The sequence below is a fragment of the Choloepus didactylus genome, chromosome 21, assembly GCF_015220235.1.
Source record: "Choloepus didactylus isolate mChoDid1 chromosome 21, mChoDid1.pri, whole genome shotgun sequence".
NCBI lineage: Eukaryota > Metazoa > Chordata > Mammalia > Pilosa > Megalonychidae > Choloepus > Choloepus didactylus.
The window spans coordinates 30,929,680-30,941,799 of NC_051327.1; the positions used below are offsets into that span (position 1 = coordinate 30,929,680).

General features: G+C 58.9%; 2 protein-coding genes across 5 annotated transcripts in view; both read right to left on the bottom strand.

Annotated features, from left to right (window-relative positions):
- Positions 1-37: 37 nt before the first annotated feature.
- Positions 38-6,450, bottom strand: PAM16 (presequence translocase associated motor 16). Of its 3 annotated transcripts, none has more exons than XM_037815068.1 (5): positions 6,345-6,450; positions 2,440-2,524; positions 1,510-1,646; positions 1,100-1,165; positions 474-636 (listed from the first exon to the last, which is right to left on the bottom strand). In XM_037815068.1, exons 1-5 carry the CDS (start codon positions 6,345-6,347, stop codon positions 550-552), a joined length of 378 nt encoding a protein of 125 aa, XP_037670996.1. In that variant the 5' UTR covers positions 6,348-6,450; the 3' UTR covers positions 474-549. The 3 variants fall into 3 exon arrangements, with proteins under 3 accessions (XP_037670994.1, XP_037670996.1, XP_037670995.1); XM_037815067.1 differs by having other exon boundaries at positions 553-636; positions 1,100-1,341; positions 6,345-6,449; XM_037815066.1 differs by having other exon boundaries at positions 38-1,341.
- A 1,600-nt stretch (positions 6,451-8,050) lies between these two features.
- Positions 8,051-12,120, bottom strand: part of LOC119517966 (coronin-7) — a 52,381-nt gene continuing 48,311 nt past the window's right edge. The window contains exons 22-28 of one of the 2 annotated variants that reach the window (XM_037815060.1): positions 11,239-11,380; positions 11,018-11,107; positions 10,153-10,269; positions 9,771-9,906; positions 9,293-9,384; positions 8,780-8,866; positions 8,051-8,669 (exon numbers count right to left, since the gene is read on the bottom strand). In XM_037815060.1, coding sequence (XP_037670988.1) covers positions 8,664-8,669; positions 8,780-8,866; positions 9,293-9,384; positions 9,771-9,906; positions 10,153-10,269; positions 11,018-11,107; positions 11,239-11,380 — 670 coding nt within the window. In that variant the 3' untranslated portion in view covers positions 8,051-8,663. Of the gene's footprint in view, positions 8,670-8,779; positions 8,867-9,292; positions 9,420-9,770; positions 9,907-10,152; positions 10,270-11,017; positions 11,108-11,238; positions 11,381-12,120 lie in introns of those variants that run through there. The other variant, XM_037815061.1, reaches the window with a different exon arrangement.

Sequence of the window (12,120 nt, forward strand, 5' to 3'; positions counted from 1 at the left end):
TGTCTGAGCCTTGGACATGCCTGACAGACGACCCCTGCCCTCTGCCCTGGTGGGGCCCACCCATCCCACAGACCCCAGAAACCCTGTTCTGGGCTTTCTTACTGACCCTGCCGCCAAGTGCCCAGACCCCAGCTAAGCACCGCCACGTCCACGTCCTGGGCTCAGCCGTGGGGCTGACTCCCCGGGCCCGCAGGCCATCCGAGAGGCTGGTGAGGGCTACTCCTCCGCTAAGGGCACCCCGTGTTCCACCCACAGAGCACAGAGATACTGGATTCAAACTTGCCAAGGGAGAGGCAGGCCATGGGAAGGGCAGGGGCCAACCCGAGGGCCATGCCCTGGAGGCTGAAGCCTGGCGGGACACCCCGCTGGGCTGCTGGAGGCGCACTCGGCGGCTTCTCCCTGTGCGCGCACAGCCCACAGCTGGCAGGACGAGCAGCCTGCCTTTTGGAATCCGGATGTGTACACGCGAGAGATGCGGAAAAGTCATTTATTCCCAAACTATAAATTAAGAGGTGGCAGGGGCGGGGCTGGCAGAGATGAGTCAAGTGGTCACGTTTTGGGCCTCTGTCCCTTCTCTCTGTCCTCCTGGGCCTGGATGCTGAGTTCCTGGTCGAGGCGCTCCTTCGCTCGGACCACCTGGGGGAGGGGGTTATAAGCAATGAGGCCGGGCTGCCAGACTGCACCCCACAGGGGCCTGCGTGCAGGTCTCTGCTCGAGGCGACAGCAGAATACAGACGACTCCTTTATCGGCTCCTGGGGTGGGAGGGGGCCCGGGGCCAGCATCTCTTCCACGGGAAGACAAGAGTACAGGGCTGCCAGGAGCTGGGGCACACACTGCCTGCTTTTTGACTTCCAGGAGCCCAGAGCTGGCTCTAGTACACCCCCAGCTGACGGTCCTGGCCGCTGGAAGAGCCGCCATCCAAGGTCATGGTCAGACAGGGCCCAGCTGCTGGGCCCAGCAGGTTTGGCTGAGGGAGCTGTCACTGAGGCTGGGGGATCAGGGAAAGGCCTGGCACACCTTTCTACCTGCCTGGAACTGAGGGACCCCCAAGTAAAGAGCAGAGGTCCATGGTGTACCCGCCCCCCAGAATCAACTTACCTTCGACTGCAGGTAGAAGGAGCCACCCACAGATTTATCGTTCACCTTAAATAAATGCTCAAAGTTCTGCAGAGGAAAGGAGGCGGGTGAGAGGTGTGCAGTCTCCGGACTACCAGGACAGCAGGCAAAGCTGAAGGACGACGACAAGGGGAAGCTGAAGGCCCCCACCCTCCACCCCACACTCTGTGATGTGGGGGGCTGTGGGTCTGGCTGTCACCAACTGCTCCTGTCTCTGCCTCTGCCTTAAAAATTAACAACTGATTGTTGCTCTCATCCAGCTGGTGTCCAAGTTGGCTGCGGCCAGAGCCTCACACGCTGCCCCTCTCTGCCTGCAAGGCCTCCAGCCACTTGTCCCTGCCCCGGTGGCCGCCTCCCCACCCCCACACTCCGCTCGGCCAAAGGAGAAGCACCTTCTGGATCTCCTCAGGGCTCAGCTTGGAGATGTTGAGGATCTGCTGCGCCTCCTGAAGGCTGAGGCCAGAAAGGCTGGATGCGGCTGCAGACTGGTGGCCGGCACGTCCCCGGGCGTCAGCTGCTGCCCGGCTGGCTGTGTGGACACTCGGGTGAGGGCGGCAGGGGAGGAGGCATGCAGGAATGGGGCGGCCCCAAGTGTCTCTTCCCCAGGGGCAGTGCAGTTAGGACAGAGGTGCCCCACTGGAGGATACGGGCAGGGTCTGGCTGTCACGCTACTGGGTCCCCTACCTAAACTGCGGGGTGACCCTGTCCCTCTCCCCCCTCATCCCTAGGGTATAGCAAATGGGGAGCTTTAGGCCACTCTGGGGACCAGAAAGAAGCTGCAGGCAGGAGGAGGCGGCAGCAGCTCGGCCAGGACCGGGCTGCCCACCTGTTACCGAAGCCACCAGAGCCTGCAGCCACAGGGACCTCTGCCCTTTGAGTGACCCGAGACTCAGGAGCAAGCAGCGTCTTTCTTAAAGGACCAGAGAGTCAAGATTTTAGGCTGAATGGTCTCTGCCACCAAAGCAGCCAGATAACACATAAACACATGGATGTGGCTATATTCCAATAAAACTTGATTTACAAAAAGACGGGGCCAGGCAGGACACTGTGTGCCATCCTCGGCTCTGGATACTCCTTTTAATCAGGTTTCACTGAAGAGTAACATGGGGGGCAAGGGAAGTCACCTCTCTCTTTCATGGGAATTTCCCAAAGTTCAGCACTGCCCCCCACTGTGGGAAAGTGCCCCCAGTCACTGGGCTCCCAAAACCCCACCGCAGAGGATCCCTGCATTCCCAACCTGGCCCCAGCGGCTGAAAACTAGAGGGAAAATCTGACCTGGGCAGGGGCTCCTGGCCCAGGGGGAGGCCAGGGCCTGGGCTTACCTGCAAACTCCTGCCGCAGGGCCCGGGCAAAGGCTCTGCCCACCACCTGCACCCCCATCACAATGATCTGGGCCAGGTACTTGGCCTGGGGGCAAAGCAGGCATCTGGTTAGTGGACTGCATTCCTGGGGCCGCAGAGATGGGGCCTGTGAATGGCTGTGGAGCAGCAAGGCTGTGGAGATCTGAGGGAATTGTGCGTAGAGCAGCAGAAGCAAGCCCCTGCCCTCCAAATCCCTCCCAATTACCCTGATAAAAAGCTTTGGCTGGCTTCAGAATGCTCTCCTGGGACAGACCCACCGAGGGGCAAATCCTGATGGAATCCCCAGAGGCAGGGAGAGAGGCGCCAAGGCCAAGTGGCCTGCAGGGCCCAGAGGCCCCTGGCTTTTGGAAGAAGGGTCCTGGCCCAAGAGCCAGCACCCTGGCCCTGCCCCAGACCGCCACTAACTCCCTCTGCAACCCTGGACTGATCTTCCCGTGTCCCTGAGACTCCCACTGTGCAGGTGGGAAACCAAGATCCATTCGAATTCTTCCAACACCATCAGAACCCTGTGATTTCAGTCAACACCACAGGTCACCAGGGGTCAACTTAGAGCAAAGCACGCTCTACCTTCAAGGAACCAAAAGTCCACTAAGAGGGTAGATAGACAAATGCATGAAGGACCAGATGATAAGGCAGAGTAAGGCTAGTTCATTTGTTCACCCATGGATTCATTCATTCATTCATTCGACACTGCTCTCTGCACAGCACTTGGAGTACAAGGATCCCCAGGACCCACTCCCTGCCTCGAGTGCACAGGGACCGACACGGCTGGGCAGGGCACCCTCGACGACGCATGGCGAGGCGGTTTCACCTCTCTAGGACTGCACAATTCAGTGCACCACTGAAGCACATGCGGGAGTCTATTAAGAAGTGACCAGGACTTTGGAACTCAACAGAGGGAAAAGTCAGGAAGGAGAGGGAGATTCTGGAAGAAGATGGTACCTCTATGGGGCTAGGTTTTGAAGGGCAGGTGGAATCAGGGTGGGGAGATCAGGGCGTTCTAGGCAGAGGGACTGGGATGGGCCAGGGCTGGGAGGAAAGAAAGTATAAGGACCCTGGTATGTCCCAGGCTGGCCAGAGCTGAGGGAACTTGTGAAGAAGAGTCAAAGGTCAGCCTAGGAAGGTGGGTGAGGTGGGAAAATGTGCAGACTGTACTGTGGAATGAAGACAGACAGTACAAATTAAAATGATCACATGCATGTGAGGCTGTGAACACATGGGTGCACTGGGGCACTGGGGAGAACGCCTCCCGCGGGCTCACAATGCTCCCGCACGTTATGTCCTTCTCCCTTTCCTCTTCACCCCATTCTGCGGTTCCATTTGTTACTAGTCAGCATGCATCGCCTGAGCCAGGTACCAGGCACTGTGCTGCTGAATCCAGACGCCTCGAGGCACCCAGTGCAGAGGGCAGAGTGACTAGCCCAGACACGCAGCTAGTCCAGGGGAAGCCCACGAGCCATGGTGTCACAGATTCCGGGTCGTGGAGGGGGAGGCTGTGCAACCCAACAAAACCAGGAGCCCAAGCCCAGGCCAACTCCTGTGGAAGGACAGGACAGCTGCCCAGACTCCCAAACTGCCCTTGCACAGCCCCCAAACAACCTGCCTGGTCCTACTGGTAGGGCTGGGATTCTGGGGCTTCAGGGAGAATTTATAAACAGAAGTGGGTTTGCACTTCACAAGGAGGGGGACGTTTCATAAGCCTTGTATTTCACACCAGAGAGCAAAACCCAGTTAAGAACCCCCTCCTGTGATCAAAGGTGGGCTGCAGTCAGCTGGGTTGCAGATGTAAAGAGAAATCATGGGTGCACTTGCCTAAACCTGCCCCAGGCAGGAGGGAGGCTCAGGAACGGACAGCTTGTCCGATCCAAGGGGCAGTGAGGCTGCCAGGCCAGGAGACCCCCCCCGCCCTTCCCATGACTGCCTGGCGACTCCTGCTCTCCTCCCCTCCAGAGTCTCCCTGCTTCTCTGGCCACAAACCATGCGCAACCTTGTCACACTGTCCTGTGACCACCCGTTTACTTTTCTGCCAAGGGCAGTGAATGTTGCTTAAGAGCTGAGGTTGCACTTGGAGCGCTGTCCCATCCATCCCCTTCTGGCTTCAAACCTAAGGGGCACAGGCCCCCATGGCTCCCACTGTCCAGGGCCCCGTGGCTCTAGGAGGCCCTCCCGGGAAGGCAGTGGGCAAGTCCCATTCAACCTCTCTGAACCCATTTTCCCTTCTGTTTCTAGATGAGCAGCTGCTTGGAGCCTAAGGGTCTAGAGACCAGGCGGTGCCATCGAGCCTCCTCTGGGCCGTGCTCCGGCCCACTTACCCATTTATTCAGTTCCCAGATGCACCCTGGGCACCAGCTATGGCTCAAGTCTACGCTCAGAGCTGAGGATCCTGTGGGCAGCAGGGCTCAGCCAGCTGCAGCTAACTCTGCTGACTGGAGACCACTGGCTGAAGCCTCTCAAAGGAAGCCCTCAAACATCCCGTAGTCCACTGACTGACACCCGGGCCCAAAGGCCCCAGCAAGAACAACCAGCTGACGTGGCATCAAACTTCAGGCCAAGCAGGTGGTCAAGAAGCACTGAATCTACCCTGGGGCCCACAGGGGACAGGCACATCCGCCTTCTCATCTGTGGAGTAACATGGCCCTGGGCTTGTTGCCAGAAAGCTCCACATAGTTCAATGCAGGATCAAAGCCAAGGACCCAGACAGCATGGGGCAGGGGGACTCAGGAATGTGGTTCACCCTGCATCAAGTAAGTTGAGAAAGGAGCCCAGCTTCTCCCTCCAAGGCAAGGTTCCAGGCCCTCAGGTTGGTGAGCAGGGCTCGCCTCTGAGAACTATTTCCTTCTCGAGGATGCAGTGAGATAGAAAGGATGCTCTGTTCCCCCAGGGCCCTGGAGCACAGCTGCTGGCACCACCACTGGCCAGGGAGGTCAGGACCACAACTGTGGCTTCTGCCACCGTGTTCCCAGGCCCGCAGTTAAGACACATACTGACCAAACGCAGCCGTCGAGGAATCGGCCAGGTCACTGCCAGCTTCGCTTTGGCCAGACACACACACACACACACACACACACACACACTGTGTGACTCTTTGAGACACACACAAACACACACTGTGTGACTCTGACACACACACACACACACACACACTGTGTGACTCTTTGAGCTTCAGGTTCCCAGTCTATAAAACGAGACAATGACAGTACCTACTTCACAAGAATTAAATGAGCGAATCCATGAAAAGCCCAAGGCCTGGCACCTAAGCTGTCAGAAAGTGTTGACTGTTAGTAACAGGATGTAAAGCAGCAGCTCTTCCACACCAGCTGGATCAGAATCATTTGAAGACTTCAAAAATACATCCAGAAAATCCCCCGCCATGGGGCTCAAGAAGCCGAAGTTTTAAAGGTTCCCCGGGTATTCCGAGATGGCCAGTGGGGTTCAGGCCAGTGCACGGGCTGCAGGCACCAAGGGTATACCGTGGTAGAGACGTTCGGTTTTCGGTGTCACGGGACTAGCTTTAGGTGCCAGTTCTGCCCCGTTTTGTCAACTTTCAACCGCGGAATGTGCGAAGCGGTAGAGCTCCGGGACGGAGCAGGTGTCGCTCGCCTTTGGCCACCCACGGCCGCTCGCACAGGGGCTGGCACACGCGGCGCCCACCGCGCCCATCTTTGCCGGCAATTTCCGGCCCGCTGAGCCCGCCCTGCCTTCAAGCCGGGCAGCTGGCCCTGCCCCGCGATCCGCCCCCGCCGGCCTCGTCCCCAGCTACGGCGCGGTGAGACCCCCTGCCCGCCCGCCAGCGCCCGCAGCCCGGCCCGGCGCCCGCCGCCCCCGCCCGGCCCCCTACCCCCAGCAGCGCCCGCCTCAGGCCTCACCATGGCGGCCGCTCCGCCTCCGGGACGCTGGCGCCGGGTTCCGCGGCGTCGCGACCCGGCCGAAGGGCGGGCAATAGGTCAGAGGTCAAAGGCGGCTGCGGAGAGCGCGTGCGCGAGACCGCGCTGGGCATGCGTGCCGCGCCGGCTCCAGGGGGCGGGGCGCCGGCAGTGACGTAAAGGGCGGGCTGGGGGCGGGGCCTGCCCCGGGGTGGGCGGGCGGTGGGAGCTCTCCCCCGGGACTCTTGTTGGTTCCAAGGTGGAGCAATTTCTCCCTTGATTTCGTCCAAGTATTTGGGCTAAAACATTATATGAAACAAACACACAACCCCCCACCCCCACGAACATAATCAGGACTTGTATACTAAATTTTCACGAATATCTAAGAAAACAGGAAACTTCAAAATGTTTCCTTCCAGGTTCCTTCGGCCCAGAAAGCTCTTTCCCAGATACCTGCGGGGCTCACTCCCTCACCTCCCAGTCTTGATCAAAGGTCACCTCCTCAATGAGGCCCCCTCTGAACCCCGCCCCCCAACACTGCAAGCTGCCCTCCGTTCTTTTTTAATAATAGTTGAGATGCAATTCACAGGCCATAAAATTTACCCTTTTAATGTGTAAGAGTCAGTGGTCTTTTAGTACATCCAGAGTTGTGCAACCCAAACCACTAATTCCAGAATGTTCCCAACAATCCGAAATGCAACCCCCCTGCCACTAGCAGTCCCTCCCCATTCCCCAGCCCTGGGCAACCACTGCTCTATTTTCTGTCTCTGTGGATTTGCCTTCCTGGACATTGCATATAAACGGAATCATACAGTGGCATGGGCTTGTGTGTCTGGCTTATTTCATTGTTTTCAAGGTTAATCCATTTTGTAGCACGTATCAGAACTTCCTTCCTTTTTAAGGCTGACTAGTACTCTGTTATGTGGCTGGACCACATTTTGTTTCTCCATCCAACCGTTGGACACTTTGGTTCTTTCCACCTTCTGTGAATAGTGCTATGAACACTGGTGAGCAAGTATCTGTATGAATCCCTGCTTTCCATTCCTTGGGGCATGTACCCAAGAGTGGACTTGCTGGGTCGTAAGATAATTGTGTTTGACTTTTTCAGGAATCTATGCTTATTGTTTATTATCTGCTTCCTCCCACTAAATGTGAATTCAGGGAGTGGGGACAGGATTTTTGTCTCTTGTTCACTCTTATGTCTCAAACACCCAGAAGCCCTGGCCTGGCCTCCAGCCCTCCTCCCTTCTTTCCCTCCTCCAGCCCCCAAATGCCCTCTTCCCTTGTGCCCACACTGGCTTTTCTTTAGTTGGCAGTGTTCTCCCGGCTCTCTCCGTGGCTGGCTGCCTCTCAGCCCATCGGCTCTAGGTCTCAGCTTAATGTCACCTTCTCCGACACCTGAACACGCTGCTTCCCGCTGCATCCCAGCCACTCACTCGTTTTCTTCGTTATGGCCCTCTTCATGCTTTCTGTTTACTTGCTTGCCTGCAGAGCCTGTTCCCTGGAGACTAACAAGACCTTGTCTCTCCTGCTCAGTTCGGGCCTCAGGCGCTGCAGTGACTTACATGCTGAAGGAATGAACAAAATCCCTGGTGGTCGAAAAGGCCTGAGGAGCCTGAGCACGAGGCAGGGAGCCCGGGGACAAGCGGCCCTCACCCAGTTTCCTGCCCCTTCCCCTGTCCAGACAGCATGGAGACCAGAGCAGCACGAGAGGTGGCCACTGAGAAAGTTTAATTGCTGAAAACAACAGGGCACGTGCAGGCTGTCTCTGTGGGGCTCCCCGACGCGGTGGGCCATCTGCCCTGTGATGCCTCCTTCTCCTGGATTCCGGCCTGGGTAGCAGGACCAGCCCATCCCAGGCCCCTGAGGCTGGTGGTGCTCCAAAGGGCCTGGTGGGGGCCGGCCCCCGAGGCCCTTGATGGAGCTGGGGCAGCAGGCAAGAAGGACCGGCAGGCAGTAACTGAAGGTGCTGGGCGAAGCCACCCAGGCCTGTGGAAAGGGCAGGGGCAACGGGCCCAGGGCCAGCCCAGGGACATGCTTCCTGACCCCACCCCATGCCCCTGGCTCCACATGCTAGCAGTTGGCACAGAGGACGGGCTGGCCCCAGAGGTACGGACAGTGCCTGGGGGTTGCCAGCAGGGCCGAGAGACCACCAAGGAAGCGCCCAAGGCCCAAAGGTTGCCAGGCTCCTTGAGGTGAGGCAGGCCAGGGCCCCTGAGAGGCAGCTTCTAGTTGGAGGTTGAGGCTTGAGATGTGCAGAGGGCGCAGGGCAGTTCTGGAGGGGAATGCGGCAGGCGAGGCCAGAGGTGATGGGTGGGCTGGCTAGTCCTGGGGAGATAAACCGAGACGCGGTGGGGAGCTAAGAGGGCGTGGGGGAGGCAGGGGGCATCCGGGGGGTGTGGGAGGGAGGGTGACACCGGGCCGGTGTGTCCACTCACCCACTCATCCTCGTCCACGCCTTCAAAGGAGTCCTGAGGGAGTGGGTCCTCCCGGTTGCCCAGCTTCGCCACCATGGCGTTCAGCAGCTGGGCGGGGGCACAGGAGAGGGGACGGGGTGATAGTGCTTTCCCACCCTCAGGACCTCACACCTGCAGCTCTCCCGGCAATGTTGGGGGAGGAGCCATTTCAACTGGGACTCCAGCAAAGTTGATAGGTTTTCATTGAAGAAAAAGAGATGGGGATGTCAGAGACACAGAGCCTGGGGGATGGTGACACGTGGCACCAGAAACACAGACATAGGCCACGGCTGTCCCTGCACGAGAGGGTTCAAGACTTCTGGCTTCAGCTGGCTTAGGCCTGGGCAAGGAGGCAGCCTCCCAAGTCCTCAGTTGAGGGGTGTCACAGGTGGCCCCTCCCCCAGGTCCAGCAGGGGCTGGAGAACTGAGGGACAATCGCCAGGTGTGGCCGGCCCCGTCCTCCCCTCCACGCTGCCAGCTCAGCCCCACACCTACCTCTTCCTTCTTTTGCTGGTCTGACTTCTCTTCCAGAAAGAGCGCTAAGGACGGGGCCCGCCGAGTGGGGGCCTCACGAGGGGCCTGGCTCACTGGGGTGGGACAAGGACAGGCATCAGCATGGCCCCTAGGGGATTCCATGGCGAGACCTGAGAGGCGGCACTGACAGCAAGTGGACCCTAGGGTCACGAGGCCTGCGCTGGGTACCAGGGGCTGTGAGTTTGTGTCAGTGTGTGTGTGCACGGGAGTGCATCGCATGTGTGTGTGTGTCTGTGCTGGGGGGACTGTGAGAGAAACAGACCATGGGCCCTGCCCTCCAGGGGCTCAGAATATGGGTCTGGAGATACCCCTGTGCTTGGCAGTGCCAGAAGTTTCTGCCAGTGCTTGCAGGGCCAGACGACTGGACTTGGACCTGCTGCCCCGCTTTGTACCCTCCACCGACTCCCCTGCTCCCCCCGCCCCCAGCCTCTCCTCCCACCTGGGATCATGCCGGGGGGCTGCAGGCTGAGGAGGCGGGGCTGCCCATTGGCACCACCCAACCAGGCCTTGGCGCTGAGCACCGGCTCCCAGCTCACGGCCGTGTCTGGGAACACGTCATCCTGGAAGAACTCTTTCTGCAGGGAGGGAGGAAGGAGGTCCCTGAGGCACGACCCAGGGGCCCGGAGCACACAGGCCCCACTAGATGGGGGCATGGGGAGACCTGTCTCCCCACCCCCCTCCCCCGCCACAGAATCTCAGCAGAAATAGTGCCTGAAGAGCACTGGGTGGGCAGCTTTGGGGATGAGGCTGAATAGGACCCAACCCTCTGCCAGGCCCAGCAAAGGGGGCTGCACGTGGGAGTCCTCGGCCCCCAGCCTCACCCTGACTCGGGGCAGCCGGAAAGCGACAGGCTCCAGAGAGGTCTGGCGGAGCCGGAGGCATCGGGCAAACTCCACTTCCCGCACGTCACACTCCGTCTTGGGCAGGAGAATGAAGCCCTGAGGGGAGGCGGGTGGTCAGAGCCGAGCTGGGGACCCAGGGACCCCAGGGGCCAGCAGACACCTCTCAGGCCTGTCCCTAGACAGAGGTGGGCTGACAAGTGGTTAGCCACTGGAGGAGAGGACCCTGCTTTGAAGTATTTGCCTATTTCTGTGGTGTAAACACTCCCAGGATGGCTGATTTCAAGTTTCCAATGCGACTGACTGAAAGCTGTGCAATAGCACGTGGGATATTTGTGCCGTGCAGAGCCAACAGATGTCAACAACCTCAACCTGTAACAGTAAAATCCGATTAGATGATTGGGAAGCAATAAAGTTTGAGTATTGCTTTTCTTTCTAATGTAACTTGCTTAATTGCAAGTTTATATAACTTAATTTTATATAATTTGGTTTTTAACAATGGTTGAGTTTAACAACCAGCTTGCAAAATTCCTGGAAATTTCACAAGGAGCTCTGGCGAGCGGCTGCCACACCACCAGCCCGTTGCACTTCCCCAAATGGCCATGAGAGGGCGAGGGAGGGCTGCGGTCCACCTGAGGGACCTCAGACTTGGGAGCAGCTGGGTTCTAGGGCAGGTTGGGTGCCTGGGAGCAGCTGGGTGCTGGAGCAGGCTGGGTGCTGGGGCAGGGTGGGTGTCCGGGAGCAGCTGGGTGCCTGGGAGCAGCTGGGTGCCTGGGAGCAGCTGGGTGCCCGGGAGCAGCTGGGTGCTGGGGCAACCCCCACAGCTGGAGGGCCTGTGTGGGCTCACCTTGTGGGGGTCAGGCGATGTGAAGCTGTTGCACTCCAGGAAGAAAGGGGCCTCAGGGAGCAGCTCGTACAGGAACACACGGGTGTCACCCTGGGGGGCAGAGGCCGGGGAAGGTGACAGGGAGGTGGGTGGCTGGGCCTCCCGGGTCCCTGGCCTCCCTCCCCGGGTCACTCTCACCTGCCCACTGCCCCCCACCCCCACCCAGGCCCAGCCCAGCCCACCTTGCCCGTGAGCAACACCACGCCAGTGTCGGGGTCATAGATGGGCAGCAGGGTCGAGGGGGCCACATCGAGGCCCAGCACAGCCAAGGGGCCAGCCGCCAGGGCCTCGGCTGCATACAGGAGCAGCTGGCGCTCGCTCCGGCTGCAGGAGTAGGGGGTTGGGAGCACTGGAGGGGCCTGGGGCAGGGCAAAGACTCCAAGGAGTCTTCCTGGATTCCTGGACTTCTCGCCCCTTGCTCTGCTCCAACCAGGCTCTCCACCCAGACTCCAATGCCCTCTCCTCTAGGTGTCTGATTCCCACCCACTTGGTGGTGCAGCCCAGAAGACACTACCGCCAGGAAGCCTTCCCTGATCCCTCTTCAGAAGTGCCCAAGGCCGCCCTCCCAGGCCTCTCCAGTCGGCCTGCTGTTTCTTGCACCTGATTCCCCACGAAACACAGTCGCCTGGATCTCATCCCACTGGGTTTCCAGTGGACTCACTCTCCATCTCTGCCTCCCTCCCATGTGTCCTTCCATCTGTCCATCACCATCTCTCCCTTCCATCCATCTACCCATTCATCCATCATCCATCCTTCCTCTATCCATCTACCCATCTGCCATGTCTGCCCATCCATCCATTATTAATCCTTCCATCATCCATTATCCATCCCTCCTACCATCCATCTATCCATCACCCATCTGTCATCCATTGATCTATCTACCATTCATCCGTCCATCATCCATCAACTGCCCCTTCCTTCCTTCCTTCCTCCCTTCCTTCTTTCCTTCCTTCCATCAATCCCACCATCCACCCACCCATCATCCATCATCTGCCTTTCCATCCACCCATCCCTCATCTATCCATTCATCCACCAAGCAAGGTGGGAGTAGCTTCTACAAGAGT

What these genes read in the sequence shown, in the direction of transcription:
- PAM16 (XM_037815066.1), bottom strand. An exon ending in CCTGCGGCAGGAGTTTGCAG is followed by an intron (nt 1,647 to 2,439) that starts GTAAGCCCAGGC and finishes GTGTCCACACAG; the next exon opens with CCAGCCGGGCAGCAGCTGAC. An exon ending in GCCCTGAGGAGATCCAGAAG is followed by an intron (nt 1,342 to 1,509) that starts GTGCTTCTCCTT and finishes TTAATTTTTAAG; the next exon opens with GCAGAGGCAGAGACAGGAGC.